The sequence below is a fragment of the Choloepus didactylus genome, chromosome 7 (genome assembly GCF_015220235.1).
Source record: "Choloepus didactylus isolate mChoDid1 chromosome 7, mChoDid1.pri, whole genome shotgun sequence".
Taxonomy (NCBI): Eukaryota; Metazoa; Chordata; class Mammalia; order Pilosa; family Megalonychidae; genus Choloepus; species Choloepus didactylus.
Window position 1 is genome coordinate 45,569,621 of NC_051313.1, and position 24,057 is coordinate 45,593,677.

General features: G+C 40.9%; 1 protein-coding gene across 1 annotated transcript in view; it reads left to right on the forward strand.

The window, feature by feature from the left end:
• Positions 1–24,057, forward strand: part of LOC119540550 (prolyl endopeptidase) — a 109,810-nt gene that overhangs the window by 11,910 nt on the left and 73,843 nt on the right. The window contains exons 4-7 of the mRNA XM_037844642.1: positions 13,154–13,287; positions 14,577–14,707; positions 17,216–17,425; positions 19,431–19,552. Coding sequence (XP_037700570.1) covers positions 13,154–13,287; positions 14,577–14,707; positions 17,216–17,425; positions 19,431–19,552 — 597 coding nt within the window. The remainder of the gene's footprint in view (positions 1–13,153; positions 13,288–14,576; positions 14,708–17,215; positions 17,426–19,430; positions 19,553–24,057) is intronic.

Genomic DNA, 24,057 nt, shown 5'->3' on the forward strand with positions numbered 1-24,057 from the left:
TCTAAAATCAAGGGATGAGTAAGGCCATGCTTTCTCCCTGAAGACTGTGGCGTTCTGGGGCCAGCTGCCGATGGACGGTCATTGACTCTTCTCTCACGTGGTAATGCACATGGAAGCGTCTTCTTTCTCTTCCGGGTTCCACTGATTTCCAGCTTCTGGCTGTTCCCTGTGGCTTCTCTCTCTTTCTGCCCCATTTCCTTTGCTTATGAGGACCTCAGTCATATTGGATTAAGGCCCACCCTCGTTCAGTTTGGGCACATCTTAACTAACAACATCTTCAAAAACCCTGTTTACAAACAAGTTCATACCGTTGGGACCAGGGGTTGGGCCTGAACATGCCTTTTGTGGGGGGCATGATTCAGTCCCCAGTAGTGATAAATTCTCTTTACCTCTCTGAGCTTAGTTTTCCAATCCCAGGGTCCTCCTGTTATAAAGCAATGTCCTTGAGACCTCCTGAAGAATCTCCCCGTGTTATCCTGTCTTATAATGGCTTCAACTTATTAGCTGAATATTCTGGAAGTTGTTACTGAATTACTGAAGGGAAGGAAGATAAAGAAAGGAAAAATTTACACTTTTCATGGGATAGTTGTCTTAATTGTCCTTAGTTTTCAAGTCTGGCTTTCACAAAAGCTCTCTCTCCTGGGGCCTTGGTACATGAGTTAACCAAATACAGACTATCAGCTTCATATGTATCTAATGATTAAATTTATTTCTTTTTTCTGAGCACTTCCCTGGGCAAAATGAGAGTAACAGCAGCTCCATTTTCCCTTTTGAATCTTGAGAGAAGAACTCTAAGAGGAACCAGCAAAAAAAAAAGTATTCTGTGGATGTTCATTCCTTCTAAAATAAACATAAAATCACCATTTCAGAGAGGATCAAAGGAATACATAACAAAGGTATTCTTTTCTAAGGCATTATTTGCCCTCCTTCCCATTCTCCCATTGGCTGCCTGGTTAGAAGTAACCCATTCATTCCACCTGCTGATTAAGGGCTCTAAAGGGTAGAGAGAACAGATGTCCTTCGTTCTCACAGGGCAAGAAACCTAGAAATGTCACATTCCTTTTCTGTCCCAACATTTGACTTCCTTCCTTTGCAGGAAAGATTTAAATCCTAGTCAATTTCTAGCCATTTCTAGGATACTTTAATATCCTAGGATTTCTCTGGAGATATTTTTTTAAATTCATTTTTATTGAGATATATTCACATACCATGCAGTCATACAAAGCGTACATTCAGTTGTTCACAGTACCATTATATGGTTGTGCGTTCATCACCAAAATTAATTTTTGAACATTTCCATTACCACACACACAAAAATAATAAGAATAAAAATGAAAGTGAAAAAGAACAATTAAAGTAAAAAAGAGCACTGGGTGCTTTTTTTTTTTTGCCTCAATTTTTTTACTCACTCATCCATACACTGGACAAAGGGGAGTGTGGTCATATGGCTTTCCCAAACACATCCCTCATAAGCTACATCTTTATACAATCGTCTTCAAGATTCAAGGGTTCTGGGTTGTAGTTTGATAGTTTCAGGTATTTACTGCTAGCTATTCCAATTCATTAGAACCTAAAAAGGGTTGTCTATATTGTGCGTAAGAGTGCCCAGCAGAGTGACCTCTCGGCTCCTTTTGGAATCTCTCAGCCACTGAAGCTTATTTCATTTCCTTTCACATCCCCCTTTTGGTCAAGAAGATGTTCTCCATCCCACAGTGCTGGGTTTAGATTCCCCCTGGGAGTCATATTCCGCGTTGCCAGGGAGATTTATGCCCCTGGATGTCAGATCCCACGTAGGGGGAGGGCAGTGATTTCATCTTTCAAGTTGGCTTAGCTAGAGAGAGAGGGCCACATCTGAGCAACAAAGAGGCATTCAGGGGGAGACTCTCAGGCAAAATTATAGGCAGGCCTAGCCTATGTCTCTGGAGATCTTTTAATGTCACAGTGGTCAGTGGAGAACAAAGTTTGGAGAGTTAAGCACCAGTTTCCCTGGTGCCCTTCCTTGTCTATCTGGAAATCAGATGGTTTGTTTTTGTTTTTTAAGGTTAACCCTAGAAATGTGTAGCATGAGGCGTTTCCACTCCATTCTGGTGTTACCCTGGCCTCGCTCTACCTGAACAATGTACTTTCCCTCATGTGGATCCAGAGCCAACCTCTGGGAGAACTAGTGGGGAGTGAGGTGAGCAGGGGTTCACCTCTCTGCTTGCATGTCCCCAACGGGCCACCATGTTGTTAGGCCAAAGAAGATACAACAGAGGGAAAGCTTGCTCCCAGGACTTGCAGAATCTTGGCATCTAGGCAAATGCCTCTAAGCAAAAAGTCAGCATTTATAACTTACTTCTGGAGCTGAGGAACATCTGGAATAAATTGATGGTATGAAAGGCTGTTTTGGGTTTGTGGTGGTCTGTGAAGACTTTGGGGTAAACTGGGAACATCTTCTTTGTGGGTATTCCCTTCTATGTGTGAGTTCACAGGCACTTCTGATGTGTCTTCCATTGGGAGGCAGCAAGGAGGAATGGGATATTAGCCAAATGAGACTAGAAGTCAGAAGATACAGATTGTCATCCTTGGTCTTCCATTTTCTTGTATGATCATAGCAAACTACCTAGCCCAGGCCTCAACATCTTCATCTATAAAATGAGTAAAATCATACCCAGCTCTTCTAGCTCCAAGGTTGTAATTGCATCCAAGTGAGGAAATGCATGTAAACTTCATTCTACACATATGGCAAAGCTCTATGCAAAGATGATGCAGTTGGGTACTGATGCTTAAATGTATTGGGACACAGGAATTTCAGTTCTAGTCCTTTAAGGAGTACTTAACTTTAAAGGCACTCTTTTCTTTATTTCCATCCACAAACTAAGCAGAATTTCTCTTTTGAACTCTAGGTTGTTTGTTTGTTTGTTTCCTCAGAAAAAGATACATTCTAAACATTGAATTTCAGCAGAACTGTGGCATCTAAGTGGTTTCATTGTTCTAAAGTGCAAGGATTAAACTGGGCCAAAGATTACTTTAAAGCCATTTGGTAGCATCCCTTTTAATTGGTGCCTTGTGAACCTCACTGGTAAAACTGGCCTGGGAAATGACTTTCCACCCATTCATTAATGTTTCATGTAGGGACCTGGCTTGAGAATTAAGACTGTAGGCTATCCCTTCTCTAGGGAAAATGGGAAATGCTTTAACGAAATATATTACCACATATTGACTTAGTCTCTAAGACTGCTGAGGTCTTAAATGTCTCGCTCCTCCTATGGAAATGTTTAGCCTTATTACAGTTTATGGACATACTTCTCATAAAGCCATAATTGAAGTAGGTCTTAAGGAAATGACCTCCTTTTGATCTCTGGATGGGATCAACATCACGAAGTATGAGGAAGTTGCGGGAACCAGGCCACCCCTCTTTTCTAAGTGCCATCTTTCCCTTTTCTTTTTCTACCTCTTTTCTCTTGCTTTCGGTAAAAGTTGGTGTTTTTGATCCAAGCAACAGAAATTGATTCTGGTTAAGTTAAGCAAATAGGGAATTTATGACAAGGATGTCAGGGCAGGACTGCTACCTGGAGTTTCCATCCCACTAAGAAGGGAGGACACTGGGGAGAGAGAAAGGGCTCTGGCTCCCTAAATGCCCAAGACCCACTGTGGTTCTATTCTCTCTTCTCTCTCCATATGTGCCCTTCCCTTCCCTGCCTGCCCTAAGTTTGCCTGGGTGCCCCCTGTGTCAAATAGCAGGTTAAGTGAGGGGACATGTTGTCATAAACAAGGCAGATGTGGTTCCTGCCTGAGGAATTTACATTTCATCGGGGAAGGACCAGAGATTGGAGGTGGGCAAGCCACTTAACCTTTGAGCAGCTAGAGGTCAGGGCCCAAGAGGAGGCTGAGCCACTTGGAGGCTGGGACTTAGCTCCCTCTGTTTACTACTAGAGAAGACTCCGTTTTAGAAAAGAAGAGTCTGTAAACCATTTGAAATGCTTAAGTACTTGTCTACACTTATCATTGAGGTTTAACTTGTCCACAGTTACTCAGCTTTGGTTTCAGTCATCTACAGTTTTTCTATGAGAAATGCCCTGCCAGACGATCCCTGGGGTGTCAACCAAATCTTCCCTGCCCCTGCCAAGAGTGAAACACATATCAAAAGCTTGGCCAATCAAGACTCACTTTCCTGGGACTCAGTCTCCTGAACGAGTGACAGAGGGTTGAATAACCGGAAATCAAAGGTACCATTAGCAGTGCTAGGTGAAACGTGGAAACTCCTGCCATAGAGACCTGACATCAGATATGGTATCTTTGGGAAAAACAGTTGTTAAAGAACTAACAACTGGAGAACTAAGATAACTGAGTTCTCCAAAGCTGTCCCCCCACCCCTTTTTCATACTTTGGTACCTAAAATCTGTTCATCGCCCCCATTCTGCGATATCCAGAGAGAAAGCTCACAGTCAAAAAAACTACCAAGGGCACTTGTTAATTCAAGTTTTGAGGCACTTCTGGATCTCTATTTCCCAAGCACTGCAGGTGATTGTTAAGAACTGGGAGGTTTGGGAAACTTCTCTAGAGAATGCTTAGGCACAATTAGAGAATGATGATAACGGTTTTAATTTATATAAGTCTCACTCTCAGGGAACTTAAGTTCTGCTAGATGCCTCAGTGTTGTTGATAGCACCTTTGTGAATTGGAGGGACAGTATTTGTGGTTCTACTTTTTCTTATTGCAGGAAATCAAGCTACACGTCATCATAAAGGTGTCTGGGACTCGTCTCCATAATCCTGTGTGGTGCTCTGACCATTTAATCCAGTTCTTTATGTACTCAATCATGTACACAATTCCCTGGAACTCCAGTTCTGCTTCTGTAAAATCTCTTATACTTTTCTCTTGGTTTCCATTCCTGCTGATGCTTCCTTGGCTCAGGAATGCATTGGTCACTGAGCTAGACTTTCAGGTACTTCTTAACTTGTCTCCCTTCTTTTGGCCTCTCTTTCTGTCCAATCATCTCCAGCAACTCATGCAACCCCTTAGAGATCTTGGAACCTGTTTATTCACGGGACGTCACTAATATATAGTCAGTTAAATGAGTGGCTTTCAAGTTAGAAATTTAAGTTTGAATCTTGGCTCCCCAATTTTTCTAGATGTGTGACATTGATCATGTTTTTTAACCCCTCTAAACTTCAATTTTCTGATTTGTAATTTGATGAAAACCATCTTATATGGTTGTGGTGAAAATTAATAACTGTTTTTGAACCATTCAGCAAAGTGGTAGGCACACAGTAAGTGCTTAATAAGTACTAGCCGTTGCACTTACTATTGAACAGTTTAAATAGCATGAAAATTACCTGCTTCTTGAGAGTTTGAAAGAACTCATCTTTAGAATTGTCTAGTACAGTTTCATGTTTTGCAATTAATTCTTGAATTCTTTTCCCGTTTTCTTTCATGGCTATTGTTCTGTTCAGAAATTCTCTCTTCATAGATGTTAAAATTTATTAGCATAAGGTTATGTGTAATATGCTCTTATAATGACTTTACTCTTCCTGTCTGTGGTTTTTTTTTTTTAATCATTTCTCATTTTGACTATCTGTATTTTCTCTCTTTTCCTTCATTAGTTTAGCCAGAACTTTGGTTGAATGTGCGCTTTTTTTTTTTTCTTTTAAAGAAGCACTTCTAGGATTTATGTTATACTTTAAAATTTTTCTAGTTTTTTTTTTTTTTTTTTAACTTTAAAACCTTTTCATTTGAACTTGTAGTTTGATTTCACTCCTTGTTATTCAACAATAAAATACCTGCTGGGAAGATACCTTCTTTGGGCTTCCCTGGCTAGCCCTTGAGCAAGCTTCTATCACCTCCTCCTCTTGCCAGCCTGATCATGTTCAACCAACTTCACCTCTTTGCTCAGCAAACTGAAGAAGAGCTGTATTAGTCAGGACTCTTGATTGGTGGTGCCTGAAACTCAACTCAAACTAGTTGATATAAAAGAAGGAGTTGATAGGCTCATGTAATTAAAGCCCAGGGTATGTATGTGTCTCAAGGCACAGCTGAATCCAGGCGTGCACATGGTATTCTTGGGAAGCTCTCTTTTTATCTCTTAGGTCATCTGCTTTTCTCTGTGGGTTTTGTTTTCCAGCAGCTTCTCCCTTTTGGAACTTTATAGACCCAAATCTCCAATGTCACCTTCCAATGTCATCTCTGTCCTTGAAAAAGGATCACCCTACTTGGATACACAACTACTTTGTTGACTATTGCCTATGCATAAGAATCAAGGGAAAGATGCCACTTATGGAAATCAACAGTTTACTTATATTAAGGAGGTTAGAAGGGAGTTAGCATAGCTAGTTTACAGACAGAGGCGTCAATAACATTATCTATGACTGAGGAAGGTGCAATCTACCTGTTTCTAGAATCCTTACTGGGAATGCATGATTATAGAAGATAAAATCTGACTGAGAGAGAGGGTGACCCCAAACTTTCTGAACCCTGTCACTTTCAGACCTACCCTTTTCATTTAGATATAAAGCCCTTCACCTGGGCTAGACATGCTTCATCAGTCCTGGTGTGATTGCTGTCCTTCAGGACATGCCTCTCCCAGGCACCAACATTCAGTCTCCCAAGCTGACATAGCCTTTTCCAGGTGCACTCCTGAACTCAGTGCTGCAGAACTGGAACAGATCAGTTACCCTGGTGTGTGGGAGTCAGGCTAGCAAGTCCTTAGACTGGCCATGGACCACTTTCTGCCCTGGGTCTGGGTGGAGGAGGGGAGATGGAAGGGATGTTCCTATTCCAACTACTGTCACCTGCCCACCCACCCTCTCTCTATCAGTGGCACTTCCCAAAGGTACCAAAAAGAAACAGATGTCAACTCCCAACAGTTTTGTCACATCCCGTAAATTTTAGTGGATAATTTGTCTTGTTTTTCTTATTTTCTAAATATTCTTGTTGTCATTCGGATTCTCCCATTGATGTAAGAGTTATTCGGGAGAGGGTGTGTGTGCGTTTGATTTCTGCATGGTTGGGTTTTTGACTGGGTTTGGATTTGAGATGCAAATCATCCCTCTCCTCCCTAGGTTTCCGGTCAGTAGGGTGGACACCAGAGAACTGAGCCAAATGGGGTTAAAGTTTTAGTTTTGTACAGGCTCTCTGATAATGACTAGATTTGAGAGCAAGGCTCGAATCTAAGGTAAAATGTGGTTTCTGCTTTTTTCCCCTTTGGGTAACCATATAACCAGCCCCAGTGAGGACCCAAGTTGATTTACCCATACAAGGGCTGGCAGGTGTCTGGCTGGGCCTCTAGAAGGCTCTGCTTGATTGTGCACACAAACAGGGATATGTCTACAATTCCTTAGCTTCCACTGAGCAGTCACTCTTTGCTAGGAAAATATGTTCAGATTAAAATCTAAAGTGTTGATCCTCTTTAAAGGCTCAGTTTCGTGTACCATTAATAGACTTTCATGTTTTAGTCATTTTAATAACACCCTGCCTGGAGTGTCACTCTGGATGCTGAAACTTCTTGAAAAAGAAGAGAATTTGATTTCTCCCCACCCTGCTTCCTTATCATTGTGTAATTCCTCCAGTGTTTTGTTTTGTTTTGTTTTGTTTTTCTCTGTCTTTGCCTCTCTTCTCCCTTTGTCCAAAATCTGTTCTAAATTTTAGGCCAAGAAGCCAGAGCTGGTAAATCCATAAATGATCAAAAAAGTATTTTCTGGGGTAAAATATCATAAACATTATTGGCATTCTGCCAAAACCTAAATTCAACAAAGCCTCTCTACAGAAAATTTACCACCCACTTTCATGAAAAGAATTTTCTCAAGTTACTAAGATGTGTGTTACAAAAGAACTTGAGACTTTTAGGAATTTGAATATTTTTGGTATTTGCATCTCAATATTTGACTTGGAAGGGTGCAGTCCTTCAGTATTGCTCTATTTGAAGTAATTCACTAACAGTTCTCAGGTGGGAGGTGACAACATTGGATGTATATTAGTCCTAGAATTATTTAGTAGCGTTATTAGGCCTGGGGTTTTATGAACATTTTAAATGAGGAAAGCCAGTTGTGTCTGCTTTAGTGTGAGATAGATTCTGCTGTGGGTAGTTGTGATTGCACCATGAGAAATCTAATAGAAGCAAAGCAAAATAGAAAAACAATTAGAGGACACAATTCTACCTCTTTATAAGAAGAGTGAATTGAGCAATCTGTTGAGCAAACTGTAATGCTTGAGCCCACCATGGGCCTCCTAGAACCAACATAAGGCCTCAGTAAAGAATTTATTCTGATACAAATCAGAAGGATTATGGAAGTGAAGTCTTCACAGTGAACTCCTGAAAAATACAAAAAATAAATAAACTAAAAAGAAAACAAAGTGACCTCCTGAGAAGGACCACCCAGTGGAAAGGAAGAGACCAGCCAAAACCCTCAGCATGCTGGGGTCTCAGGCTGGGAACCCCTACTAGCTAGAAATAGTAGTGAGGCCCTTCTGGGAAATTGCCATCAAATCTGCAAACTAACACACACCATACCCATTTTCTCTACTCCCACTACCATGGACGTGTCCCTGCTCCCTGTAGAGGCCAACCACTCCCCTGGTGGCCACCTGGTAAAGCCTCCACTGCTGCAGTTTCTGCAGTTACCAGCTTTGATTAGTTCTTCACAGGTATCTTCCTCAGCTGGCTGGTTCTCATCAGCTTCCAGCCCACGGCTTCCTTTACCATATTCCTCCAGAGGCCATCACTCTGCTTCTCTCTTCCTTTGGCTTTAAAGAAAGAGTAGCCCATGCTCATTGCCCCCATTTCCTCACCTCACTCTCAACCCCACTCCTGGCTGGTGTTTGGCCCAGCCCATCACCAATATCCTTCTTCAAAAAGGCACAGATAATTTGCATGTTTTCAAATCTTGTGCTGTTTCTTTGTCCTCATCTCACGCATTTCTCAGTGCAGTCTCATCACTAACATTTGACACATTTTCTTTCTCTTTCTAGAAACATTTCTTTCCTGGCTCCTCTGATACCACACATTTCTGGTGTCTCTCCTGCCTGCTGGCCTCCTCAGGCTTCTTTTCTTCTCTTCTTTTCCTGTTGAGCTCAGTTACAGTTTTCCTTTGCTGGCTGTGAAACAAATTACCATCAAATTAGCAGCTTAACACACACAAACTCTGTCGCACTGTCTCTGGGAGCACACCTTAGCTGGGTCGTCTGCTTAGGGTCTCACCAGGCTTTAGTCTCAGCATCTGCTGACTGTGTTCTCATGTGGAGGCTCAACTGGGGAAGCATCTGCTTCCAAGCTCATTCAGGTTGTTGGCAGAATTCATTTCCTTGTTGCTGTATGAACTGAAGACCCAGCTTCTTGCTGGCTGGAGGCCACCCTCAGCTCTTTGCCATGTGGACCTCTCAATATGGCCACTTATGTTTCAAAGCCACCCAGAGTCTCGAGCATGAATCTAGCTCTACCAACCATATTCTTGTGGTTAGAAGCAAGTCACAGGCCCATCCTCAAAAAAAGGGAATGGTATGTGGGTGTGAATCCAGAAGGCAAGAATCATGTACCACTCCAGGGTAGTTGGAGGGCTTGAGCTTGAGCCCCCATCTCATCTTTATCAACACTTTTCCCATAGGCAGTTTCATCCAGGCTCTGGCTCCAAATGTCTGTATGATGGTGACTACCACATTGCCAACACTGACCCTTCTAGTTTCCTGTGTATCCATCTGCTTGTCCAACTTAACAGGTTCAAAATGGAACTCTTCATTTCCTCCTTCCCCCTACCCTCATTCCAACTTGTTCCTTTCCTTCTATTTCCTGTGTGATAAATGGCATCAGCATTTATCCAGTTGTGCAAATGAAAACCTAGGAATCTTCCTTCCTTCTTCCTTTTAACTCATCCCCCACATGTACCATATAGTCAATCAACAAGCCTTTTTGATCAGTTCTTTCCCCAAAATACACCTTGTCTCCACCCCCCCCTTTTTTAATGAAAGATTATATGAGTATATTAATCTTAGGAAGCAAAAATGGTAGGTATTTAATGGAACATACTTAAAGGCTCAATCCACAGTTTCAAATTTTAAAATCCCCAGTTTCTGTAACCATTTATATCCTTGGAATTTAACATTGATCAAGTATACAATTTCTGAAATATCACAAAATCTGAATTAATAGAGACTGTATTTTCAAGTATGTTTTAAAGGTTTAAGTCAAGCCCAGGTCCTGCACTCAGTTTTCCATCATGTGATTAAAGCATTGTCTGTTTCCTGATATCCCCACTGCCACGTGTGGCCCCATCTCTTGCCTGGACCACTGGCCTCCCTGCTTTCATTTTTGCTCCCCTACTCTCCATTCTCTGCCCAAAGCAAGAGTAATCTTTTAAAAACTTAAATGAGATCATATAATTGTCTCCTTATCCAGTCATTTCTTATTTGCACCTAGAATAAAGATTCAAGCTTCCTATCTGCCTAGCTGGTGCTGTAGCCTGATTCTCCAACTTCAGCTGGTGCTTCTTCCTAATCATTCCCGGCCACACTGACCTCTTTACTCTTCTTCAGTCCTGTGGAGCTCCTACCCCTACCCAGGCCCCAGTGCTGGTTGTTTTCTCTGCCTGGAATACTCTTCCCTGGTCTTTGCCTGGCTGCTCCCTCTCAGCTCTCAGGCTTCTGCTGAAAACCTCAGAAGGACGCCTCCCTGACCATCCTACTTAAAGTGAGGTCCTCTATCCCAGAGCTTTCCAGGATCTGTGGCAAATAACCAGTTTTACATTACATTCACAGTCCACACCAGAATGGATTGATATTTTGGGAAAATATATTAAAAGTGGTCGTGGCAATGTGAAATTGCCATAAAGGTTTTAGACCCTGACTCTCAGTTTTTGTACTTGTGTCATCATGAGCTGGTAGCAAACAGTTTGGGGACCAGCACTGGTTGGCAAATGCTACCTTGAGTAGCATCACTGCTCCAGCCGATTATCCTGTGCTCATCCTCAGCACTAATCTCTCTGCAATCCTCTGGTGTGTCTCCTCGTTTTGTTTTTGGTCTCCCGCTGTAGGATGTTAACTCCATGGGGGCAGGGATTTTTGTCATGGCCTATTCCCCTCTCTAGCCACAATGCCATGGCCAATGACTAACGTACACCAGGTTCTTATTAAATCTGTTTTGATGCCCCAGCCACCTGACTTGCCTGACCTGCTCAGCCCAAGCTGGAGGAAATCAAAGAGGCCCCCAATTGCCCACATTTCTCCTCCAGGTGGATCCAGTTTGTCTCCATGTTTACTATCAGGCATGGAGCCAGCCCTCAGTCAGGTTGCAATGACTGAATAAAGTAATTGCATTCTCAGTGTTATTACCACCCCATTGCATTATCTTGATCAGGTGATGTTCCCACCGTTTCCATATCTGGAAAGTGGGTGTGGTGTTACCTTCAACCCCAGAATGACATCAAGCTCTTGGACACAGTTGGTGATTTCCGGAATGCTGCTCTGGATAGCTTCTAGACATGCGTCAATTTTCTAACTAAAAATCAAAAGCCAGTTGCCTCGTTGACCATTCTTTTTAACTTTTAGGTAGAGTAGGGTCAGCAAACTTTCTGTAAAGGGCCTGTATAGTAAATACTTTAGGTTTTGCAAGCCACATAGGTCTATGTTTCTCCCCCCACACTTTAAGAATGTAAAAACTATTTTTAGCTTCAGGACTGTAGGAAAACAGACCAGGGTGAAGTTTGCCAACCCCTAGAGCTAGGCAGTTGGAATTGTATTTCTGTGGGATTCAAATTTTATTTTCTGTTTGAATGAAATAAGAATGTGACTCATACCAGTTTTATTTTCTTGAATTGGTCCTCTTAGAAAAAAGGCTGTTCATTGCTGTCTTCATATGTTATACTCTTGTTTGCTTGTTTTCAAGTATGTTATACACATTATTGAGTTGTAGAACAGCTTCCTCTTTAACACAAAATCATAGTTCTCCAGAGCAGGGTTGGAGGTTGGGGTATAGGGGAGGCCAAAGCATATGACATCTTACCCATTTAAAAACCATTCTTAAGCTTCATGGGCCCTTAGACTTGATGATACATCCATAAGTAAACTCTGACAGTAATGCATCTTTATCTGCCCTTCAAAATATATTATGTCCTTCATTTCCTGACATTTTCCCTGAGATTTCACCTGCATGTACATATCTGATTAAATCTTTGATTGAATTTAGAGCTGGATTAAATCTTTGATTTACCCACACAAGGGCTGGCTGGTGTCTGGCTGGGCTTCTCGAAGGCTCCACTTGATCACGCACACAAACAGGGATTAAGAGTACAATTCCTTAGTTCCCGCTGAGCAGCCACTCGTTGCTGGAAAATGTGTTCAGATTAAAGTCTAGACTGTTGATCTTCTTTAGAGGATTGAATTTAGAGCTGATACACTTATTCTTGTTTCATTACTTACTAATAGCCAGATGTGAATTACCATGAGGCCAAGTTTTTCTAACTGCTTTGTTATAAATAGGGTGTGTTTGGATACAGCTGATCTTTCGTTAAAAAATGTCCCTTTCCCTGCCTGTGCTACCAAGCCCTCCTGACTCCCTGCAAGCCATCTCTTGGCCTTCCTGATCAGCTACTCTTGATGTTCTTATTCATTGCCATCCTTGTTCCAAATTTTTTTTATCTTTTTTAATTCCAAAGTTTAGCAGAATTCTCTGAACTGAAATTGACAAGATGATAGGTGTTAGAAAGATAAGAAATCTTAGAAAGATAACAAGTCAAAAAACAAATTGACAAAATATTGCCTAGGTATTTTTAACTTTATTTCTTTAAGCCTGACATCCTTTGGGACCACTAGCTACTGGATAAGAAGCCTAGAACCTTGGCACTATAGATGACTAACGTTGCTTGATTGGAGTGGCAGTGGAATGTGTTTGCTAAAAGCATAGATTTGGGAGCCAGCTCTACAACTTACTAAGCTGTATGCTGGGCAGATTTTAACTACTCTGTGCCTCGGTTTACCCATCTTTAAAGTTGGGCTAATAAAAGAACCTTCTCATACAGTTATTCTGAGTTTTAAACAAATTAATACTTGCCTAGTACACAGTGCCACATATACATTAGTTTTTATTTATTAAAGGAAAATATGCTTTCCTGATACATATTAGCAAGTGACATTTCTCGTGGAAAATTCTATATTTGACTTGCTTTTTCCATTTTAATTTTCTGCACAGGCTTTCGTGGAGGCACAGAACAAGATCACTGTGCCATTTCTTGAGCAGTGTCCTATTCGAGGTTTATACAAGGAGAGAATGACTGAACTGTACGACTATCCCAAGTATAGTTGCCACTTCAAGAAAGGGAAACGGTATGTGAGTTTACTTTCATTTACTTGTCTTTTTACTTTTTAAATGAAATACTTTCTTAAATTATACAAATTCTAGCTAACTTGGTTTATAAAATTGATTCATTACAAGATTAATTCATTTCTTTGCTTAACTATGTACAATAGTATTTTTTGGTCTTATTGACTATTATCCAAATTCTTAAATAAGTGTTGAGAAATATGATAGCGTGATATAGCTGATGAAGAAATCTAGATCTGTAGGATGTCATTGACTTATGGCTAGTAATTGGCAAGCTAGGATGATTCCTAGACAGCTGTGGAGATCTGTTTGGCTCTAAAATGCATTATCTTTGGCTTATACTACTTGAAAACGTTTCGATATATGCATATCTTCCATCCAAGAATGGAAATGGGCAGGAAGTGACTTCTGTGGATTCACCTCTCACTTTAACGTCCACTTAAACATTTTTTTCATCTTTTCTTCCTTTTAAAAAGTCTCTTTGAAGCCACTATCACAAATTTATTTTAGAATTTCACAGATTTCCTAACACAGGGATGAGCAGACTGCAGTCTGTGGGCCAAATTGCTTGCTGCCTGGTTTTTGTTTATAGTTTTTTGTTTTTTTGTTTTTTTTTTTACTTTTCAAAAATAATTTTTAATGAGAAATTTGAACTTGTTTTCATGAACTTTTCTTTTTAATATCAGATTTTCTATTTGAAAAGAATGCATATCCTTTTTTTTCCTTTCCTTGCCTGTTTTTGTTAGCACACAGCCACACCCATTCATTTACATATTGTCCATGGCTGCTTTCCTGCTACAAAGGCAGAATTGGGTAGTTGCAATAGAAACTGTATGACCTGCAAAGCCTAAAATATTTGCAGTCTGGCTTTCTGCTGAGAAAGTTTTTTGACCCCTTGCCCTAGCAGCCTGGCAAGGAGAGGAAACCAGCATTTTGTGTTAGAAAATTTGCTTTCTTCATTTAAAAGAAAAAGTTACAGCTTGATTTGAATATCGGCTTTAATTTTAGCAAGCAAAACTATCTCTATTTGTCTTTATTTAAAGCCAATGTGCATAATTACAGTAAATTATTCGAAGACAGAAGACAAATCCAGTAGCAAACTCTAGGTACCTTGCTCCCTAAACAGACAGCTGGCAGGACCTGACCCTCCACCCTACTCCTCTGTCCCTGTCGGGGCCTGATTGTTGTACCATTGTTTGGCTTTTTTTCCTTTCTGCTTATATATGTTTGGTTTTACTCCACAAATTAAAAAAAACTCCACAGCTAAATTAAGACCATCTCTGTTCTCCAGGTATTTTTATTTTTACAATACAGGTTTGCAGAACCAACGAGTATTATATGTACAGGATTCCTTAGAGGGTGAGGCCAGAGTGTTCCTTGACCCCAACCTACTCTCTGACGATGGCACAGTGGCACTGCGGGGTGAGTGTTACACACCCACGGGGGTCCCAAGGCCCTCACTCAGAGCTCTGAACTTGGTGACCACCACCTCTGACACCTCTGAACTGCCGGGCAAGGCGTGGACCATATTGTAAAACAGATGCACATGCAAGATCAGGAAAGCTAATTTTTGCACTGTATAATTAGAGCACATGCATAGTCACATCCCTCTTCTACTCAGATGGCATGAAGCAGAACTGGAGAATAATTCACACTGGATCCAAATTAGCTTCTAGGGCTTCTGGAATCTCGAAGTATCATCATCATTCCCTGGTAACATCCCTGAGACCTATCTGTGATTGGGGGGAAAAAAAAGTCCTCTTCTAAAAGATATTTAAGCTGTACAAAGAATGTTCCAACTATGAATATAAAACAGGAAAGAATGTTTATGAAATCTATTTTTTCCTGGGGGGAAAAAAAAAGATCAGAGTTTTAAAATCCAATTAATTGTCTGTATATTATAATTAAAAGTACAAAGCAGAAACAATCCTGTAGAAGTTGGGTAACTGGATACCTTGTCCACTGGGGATGCAGGTTTAAAAGTTGAATACGTTTTGCCTGCAGTTGCCATACATCTCTTAAATAATGCTGTCCCCAAGATAACTTCCTCTGCAGGCCATAGAGAAGATTATCCCAGGCTTGTACCATAAGAACCAGTTCTAGGTTAAGGCAGTAAGTTCTTCTCCAGTTTTATGGGTTAATAATTGTGTACTCTGAGAATTATCTCTTGACAACATCCTGGATGTTCCTTGGGAAGCTGGGACATCATTTTCTGTTTTGTAGAGTAAGCACAGACATAGGTTTGGTGCTCCAGAATTAGGACTTGGAACACTGAAATTCTCTAATTGATTAGCTGGGCATTAAAGAGCCCTGTTCAATCAGATCTATGCACAGTCATCTCCCTGCCCCCCATAAGCTGTGCAGATATGTACGGGATGATCCTTTATTTACCAGTCAGTATTGGAAGTAAGGTCCCAGCCAGCTTGATAAGAGCACTCTTCCTTGAATTTGAGCCCAGAGTTTTCATGAATTTAATGCATTGTTTCTGTGCAAAAACATACCCTGTTGTAGTAATGCACTTAGTTTTAATAGCGATCTATCATGCAACCCATTCAGAAGGTCTTCATTATAACATGGTCTCACCTCTCATCCTGATAATTCATTCCAGTGACTTCTTTATGGAATGCTTACCCTTATACAAGGCCCTGATGGATGAAAAGGTTAGTTAGGTATGGAACTGGGCCTCCGATAGTCCTTGGATTTTCTGAGAATTTTTGTATAGGGAAAATACAATAAGGTAAACATTCAGCTTCTTTTGATGGTTATAATTTTTTAAAATAAATATTTCCGATCAAAATGGTTTATTTAATGTTTTCCTGAAATAATTCTAATTTTATATAAACAATCCAAATACTACAGTTCCATATAGAGTAAAAAGTGAATATCTTTCTTCCTGTCACCTTCCCGACTCTTTTTCTGCATTTATACACATATCAGCCTGGATATGTTATAGGAGTTACAAGTGGTTAATAAGTAGGTTTTGTGCAAATTTAAACTATTTTCCCATTAATAGAAATTCCATGTGAAATAGCAGAAAGTCTCTGAAAATAATGAGATTTCTTAGGATATTTTTCAACTTCCAGTAGACTTTAGCAAACCTTTTAAGAGGAGATCTGTGTTATCAGAGCTCTAATGAGAGGTATGGTGTCAAATGTTCTGCATACTTCATATTTATAAAAGCCAAAATTCAGTATGTAAATTTTTGTCAAGAAATTCCATAGTGATTAGAACATTCTATCTGTCATGACCCTAAAGAATTGGATGTCATATAACAGTCTATAGATAATGTTACTTTATTTTCTTTTTCGTGGTCACTTTTGGTTTGCACACTCTGTGAGCATTCATTGTAAACCTTCAGGCTTTACCTTGGGCCTGTGGTGGTCAATGAATGTCAATCCTTGAGTGCCAGTAATGCTCTGAAAATGAGTTTGCAACAAGGGATTTCAAATAGTTTGGAATCCATTCAAGAAATTACTTAATGACTATCATTTCTTTCTGTTGCTTGGTATGTGTCATAATTCAGTCATTACTCTAAAAGCCATTTCCTTACTTCTTCTTCCCCTTATTCCCTTTAGAATATAAATAAAATATGTCAAAAGTCCCAGATGAGCTCTGCTTTTAACCGAACTGCCTGTTGAATCATAGAAATTTCAAAAGGGAAGCATCTTGGTGGTCATATAATCCAATACTACATATTACAGATGAAGCAATTGAGGCCTAGAGAGAAGAGGACATTTGTTCAAGGTCTTAGGACTAGTTCCTATAAGATGTGGGCTGAGCTTCCAGGGTTCCTCACTCCTGCTCCGTCTGTTGCCACACTCTGCCTCCATGTATGAACAGAGCTCTGTCAGTCAGCACAGACGGCAGTGGGCAAGGCTGGGAGTTGTGTCCCCATGTTCATTTGTTGACAGTTTCTCTGTGGGCCCATAGGCTATGCATTCAGTGAAGATGGTGAATATTTTGCTTATGGTCTGAGTGCCAGTGGCTCAGACTGGGTGACGATCAAGTTCATGAAAGTTGATGGTGCCAAAGATCTTCCAGATGTGCTTGAAAGAGTCAAGTTCAGCTGTATGGCTTGGACCCATGATGGGAAGGGAATTTTCTACAACTCATATCCCCAACAGGATGGAAAAAGTGATGGTAAGTTAAGACTTCAGAAGAAGCACTTCTTTCACAAAAGGAGGTATGACTTTACATGCCTAGAGAGAGAAGCTAAATCCTACATAGAGGTTGTTTGATCCAGAACCAGGGTTCCTCAAAGAGTGTTGTAACAGTTAGCTCTGCTGTGTAACAGGCTACCCCAAAATGTAGTGACTTAAAATAATAACCATCTGCTTTTTTCTTATGGGTCTTTGGGTTGCAGTTGTTTTGGACTTAACTGGGCTCTGTCACATGTTTGTGATCAGCTGTGGATCGGTTGATTGATCATGGCTTGGCGCTCTCACATGTCTGGGGCCTCGATTGGGACAGCTATGCTGTCTCAGCCCTGCTCCACATGGTCTCTCATCTTCAAGGAAGCTAGCCTGGGCTTGCTCACGTGGCAGCTCAGCCGAGTTCCACACCTCTTTGAAGCCTAGGCTTGTTACTGGCACAATATCTTTTCACTGCGTTGTTCATCAAAGCAAGTCACAAGGCCAGTCCCAATTCAGAGCTGGGGGAATAGATTCTGTGAAAAATTGGGGCCATTACTGCCCATGTGTTGTGCCTCCAAAGGTAATCATGGGGAAGATGGATTTTTTTACAAAACCAACCTATTTGCTGATGGTGTCAAGTGACCCCACTTTCCTACTGCAGTAATCACATCTCATCCCCTGATCAGAAGTTACAGGTGACCTATTGTTCGCAGTTAACTTGTCACTTTTCTCCTTGTTCCTCCCTGGACACATCTTTGTTCTTTTCCCTTTCACATGCATGAAGCTCCTGTTGTCTTCAAGTGGTCCCCTTTTTCCCCTCTTTACCCTCCATCCTCCCAAACAGGAAGGGCCATGGCTTTGTCCCCTTACTGTGTTTCTGGCATCTTCAGCATCTTCCTCTGCCTCCCCATTTTCCCACAGGGTGTATATAGCATTTTCATGTTATCATGTTCAGTATTCACAGGCTGGTTTTCACTATCCCTGGGTTAGAGATGAGGAACTGGCATGCAGAAGAGAGTCTTGGTAACCTGCTGGAGGGCCTGGGGTTGGCAAGAAGCAAAGCTCCTCCAGTGCTTTTACTGCACATGCTGTCTCATCATGACTTGCTGTACCTTTGTTGTCTTTAGATGTTCTTTCTTTTCTGCCTCCCTCTCCCCGCTCATTTGTGTTGGGAGTAAAGCTGTAATGTTTTTGATAGCTTTTGTCTTTATTTAGCTTTTGCTGCCCTTTGATTAGACTACTGCAATGCCTTTTTCTTAAGTCACCAATGAACTATGAGAGGAGCTGATGGTAGGATTTTCATTCAAAGATATTGGCTAAAAAAATACATCCATGCTCTGTACATTTAAATAGCTGCCTGTGTTAAAAAGTACACCAGCATTAGAAAATGTTGGCTGATTTCAAGTTCTGGGAGATAAAAAACTGTATGATGGGTCAATTCTTGTTAAAAAACAGTGTTATTAATTATTAAGTTAACTTGTGAAAAATATGAGTTATTGTTTACCACCAGCTTTAAGTGATAGAAGTAGTAATGATTAGTAATTGTGATTGATTGATTTAAGAAAGCCAGTATCTCCCAGCCATAATTATGCTGCCCTCTTCTTGAAAAGACCTCAGCGGTCTCTCAGGTGTGTGATGGAGGGCTTATGAACTAAGCTAAGCAATTCAGACAGTATGCTTTTTACCCATGTTTCTGGAAGCCTCAGTAAAGATCAACAAGGGTTGTAAAACTTTTTACATCATGGCATTATCTTTTTTCCTTCATTGTCCTGAAAACTTGGTATTTTTTCATAATTAAAAAAATTGAATCAGCTCAATCTCATAACAATCTCCAAAACCAGGAGATATATGTGAATTATTTCTAGGGTGATAACCTGTTACTAGCTTTTCAAATGTTTCCAACATTGTACACTATGGGTGGAATGGTTTGGGGTTTTCTTGTTTGTTTGTTTTTTGTTTTGTTTTTTTTCATTTTCAACTGCATTTCAGTATAAATTTTTTAACTCCTTCAGGCACGGAGACATCCACCAATCTCCACCAAAAGCTCTGCTACCATGTCTTGGGGACTGATCAGTCAGAGGATGTTTTGTGTGCTGAGTTTCCTGATGAACCTAAGTGGATGGGTGGAGCTGAGGTATTGTACAACTGTGAAATTTTACCCACAAAGACTGTGTCTCATGGGTAGAGTACACAAATATTCTTATGTTATATGATGATCTTTATGGGTGGTAGGAGTCCTTTGAGTGAATATTCTTGCATGAAAAGTACCAGTTTTTAAATTGACTCATAATAATGAGGGTGATAAACTGCAACCTCAACATACAATTTTTTAATACTAAAAACAACACATACTTATGGTAAAAGAAAATGTAGAAATATATAGAATAATATAAAGTAAAACGTGAGCACTGCAAAACTCTTGAGAACTACTTCTCAGAGCTAAGAACTGAGTGTCCTTCCAGAAATTTTCTTTGTATATACAAATGAGAATGTGGAGAGAGCAGTATGTGTGTGTGTGTCTTCTTTTCCTTTTTTACACAAATGTGCTCTTTTCATATATATTGTTCACTTGTTTTTTTGCATTAAAATAAGTATCTTTTATACATTTTCCCCATCTTATAATTCATACATTCCTTAGGGGTTTTGTAAATAACCAACCTCTGCTGAAGTAATGCTTCTTTGAACTTATTGACCCAAATTTTCTTCTGTGTCCTGATAATCAATTTTCTTTACAGGTTCTTGGAGTAAGAATTTGACTCTTGCTAGTTCATTTCTGGCTACTAAAAAATATTTTTTTTAGAGAGAAACATTTGAATGTTTTAACATAGGTGAAATTTCATCCTGTTTTTAGTGGGAATGGGGGGAATCTAATTAGAAACTTTGTATCTCATTGAGCCAATTACCTTTTCTCTGAGAGACTTTGTAGAAAAGGAACGTTTGTTATTTTAAATTTTGTTCATGGGTCTGGTTCATTAAGGGGCAGAACAGGAATCCATGGTCTATTAGTCCATGTGCATTGACACACCCTATTCCGATTGTCCTTTTATTTATTTATTTTGTTTCTCTAGACCAGAGGTCAGCAAACTATAGCCCTCAGACCAAATCCAGCCTGCTGCCTGTTTTTGTAAATAGAGTTTTATTGGAACTCGGCCACACTCATCTGTTTACATACAGACTGTAACTGCTTTCCTTCAACGACAGCAGATCGTATGACCCACAAAGCTAAAAATACCTACTTTCTGGCCCTTTATAGAAAAAGTTTGCCAGCCCCTGGTCTACTCCTTACTAGAGTGTGTCTAAAATGAATGTATAGGCCTTATATTTTATTACCTGACAATGTGGCTGTTTTCATGTTTTCCCTCCTCCTAACTCCTCACCCTGCTTACTATTATCATTTTCCTCACATAACCTGTTTTTTGATGGTTTTTCTCACTCTATAGTTTGCGTTTTGTAGATTATTTCTACTAAGTTTTCCTCCTAGGTCAGCTTCTCCTCATACCTAGTGCTTATAGGTGTTTATATCTAAAGTAATATACAATTTTACCTTTACCTGAATGGAATATAATTAGGGAGATAAAAACGTTACTGGTAAAACCCAAAACAGTCACTTCTTTATACCTTTTTATTGGGGGAGGGGAGTTGTGGATGGGGAAAGCCTAAAATAGTACATTTTAATAATCAAATTTTATTCCCTCTGGATTCTTCATAAAACCAAAGACATTTTCTCATAGAGAAACGTTTATGCTTCAAAAGCTAATAATTTTGTTGGAGCAGACTTATTTTAATCAAGGCAAAATTATTTAGATGAGAGAATGACATATATACTGAAAATATATACCAGAATATCAATACATTTTAGCATTTAGGTGTAAAAGAAAGACAGCTTCGTCCGGACTTTTTCAGCTCTGAAAGTGTCTGGATGGAGGATTTATCACAGCATCTTGTAGCTCCCGAAGCAGGCTTCCAGGGTGAGGACACATTTGCTGGAAGTGAGGGAAGTGGAACGTGGAGTTTAGATCTGAGAGAGGATATGGTTGGAGGGGCACAGTGGGGGCGAGCACCTGGATATGTTTGGGTCTGTTTCCCTGCTTGCTGCTGTCCTCCACCCCTTCGGTTGCCACATGTCCAAATTCACCAAAGACTTCCCTTTATATCCTAGATGCTATCTCCTTGTGACTCATCTCTTTCCTTCACTGATCCTTCCTCTGCCTTCCTGCATGAACAGGTCTTTCTTGCCTTGGTTTTTGGAATAGCAGAGCTCAGTAGGTTACAGTCAGGAAGCAACTGTAGTTTTCCTACCATCACGTTGAGCTGTGCCTGCCAATGAGAGCACCGGTTCCTACCCAGTAGAACTTATAGCTGTTTGGACTTTTTGCAGTGTTAAAACTGTTATTAAATGTCCTTTTCAGTCCTAAGCAAAATATCAGTCTCTCTGATTCACGCCGTCTTTCTTCTCCCCAGCTGAACTTTGGCGAGTGCCTGGAGAGCCAACAGGTGGGGTGGGGACTCTGTTCACTCCCCCTCCTTGGTCATTCTGCCATTTTGGTTTCTCCAGTGGCCATGCAGGGGGAGAAGCCGGAGAAGGGGTAAGGGATTTTTCTTCATCTAGAGCTGTTTGTCCTTCTCTCCTGGATACCTGCAGTCATGGTGTGTGCCCAGATGCCAGCTCTCTTGTGGTATCCCTTTGTAGTGAGGCCCCCCCTCCACTGGGAACCTCTGCCCTGTGTTGCTTCCTGATGTGGAACATGAATTCTCTAGCTGACCTTTTTCACTCTCCTTCTGCCCCAGAGCTTCCCAGCAGCACTCTCTTGAGATCCAGTCCCCTCCCTGCACCCCATCTCCTCCTTTTTCGGTAGGGACCTTTCGAGATAATTCAAGGGCAGCTACCTTCCTAGTGCCTCTCGGCCCAGGGGACACCACATCATTGGGTTGCCACATCCTGGAAGTACAGGCTTTGTTCACCACTGCCCTTCTCACCTGCCACCCAAGCGTGTCGGGCCAGCCTCCTGCCCTCAGTCCCTCCCATGCACCTCCAAACTACTGGGCTTACAAGAGCAAAAGAGCTGTCTCATTTTCCTGGGTGTAGCATGAGACAGAGCTCTGCCTTTGGCTTGGATGGTCAAAGATGATAATTATCATTTCATATAAACAGTTAGACTTCAGTTGAAGGGTAGGATTGTCAGAGAACAGAAATCACCATGCTCTAGAAAGTACTATTGCTCCGATAGACAAAAAAACACCTCACAAAACTCTTTATTTTAAAGTGAATTGTAGAGCATTTGAATGAAACCCACAAAGCAACATTTTGAGGCACTTTTCCCAGCAGAGGGTGCTCTAGAATGAAGAAACTGAACATGTATCAAGTCCGTTTATAAAGGATTGAAGAGGAAATGCTCAACCACTTCTAGCTGAATCCAATATTGAGAATGTCATTTTACTATACCTAATTCTTTACAAAAGGATTTTTTACAAAGGTAATCCTAAATCTTAAAATTTATCACATATCTCTATGAGCCATTTTTCTGATTTCATTTGAGATCCCTAGTAATGATATACTTACATCTCTGTGTATGTATATATACAATGTAAATGCATTGCCTGAGGCTTGACTCACAGTCGAGCAATAAATGTGACTTTCCTCCCTCTCCCACCTTGCACGGCTGAAGTTCACACACATGAGCACCAGCAAGGCCTCAGATGCGTGCCCCCTCACCTCACAGAACACATACAGTCGCTCACGTCCAGTGTCGTTCCCGAAGGAACTCTGCCTCATCTGCCCCTTCCTTGTTGGATATTTTTGAGTTGGCACAGTTATTACTCACAGCCCTCTTCCTGGTAAGCACAGTTCATGCATCCATGTGTCAGACTCTGACCCTTACGGAGGATGTTTCTTGTCACAGTAAACTATCCTATCTAAATATTTCTAAATGATACATAGAGGCGTGAGGCTCATGACAGAATCTCCCTCGTTCACTTTGCCTGTCATTTTTAAGATGCTGTCGTCCTCTAGAGCTTTCCTTCAGTAATTAGCCCGAGGCTGCCGGCATTCGTTCCGCTTGGTGGCCTTCAGTTCCTTGTGCTGTCCAAGTGAGGCCTGCATTTTCCACTGGCTCCTGGAGACTGATACCCTCTGTTCATCACGGAAGTGGCCTAGTGGCTTTCTCTACAGTGATCCTGGAGGACCCATTGGCATTGATTGCCCAGAGCTCATCGCGTGTGACTTCTCCTTCCTTAGCACTGCATGAAGTGATAATACTCATCATGCTAATTAGCATCCAGGAAAATCTCCAAGTGAAAAACTGCCTGGCTGGGAAGGCAGAAAAGTCAGGGAGGCAACGTAGAGACCCGGATGTGAGTAAAGCCAGGAGGCTGTGCTGCTCTTTGCACAGAAAACAGCTCCTGGCTGGGGAGCGTTGTTCTTGAAGTCGTAATGATGGATTTACTGATCAACCACATAGCTCATCTGACCCTTCTCATTGCTCAGCAGAGGAGAAAGGAAAACAAACAGCTATTTGAATAACCAAGTTTATCAGCCACAGAAGGAGCCTGGTAGAGTAGGAGCAGTAGTTGTTACATCATGTAAAGAGCTACATTATTTATTTTACTTTGAATGGGTTTTCTTTTCCTAAATTTTTTTAT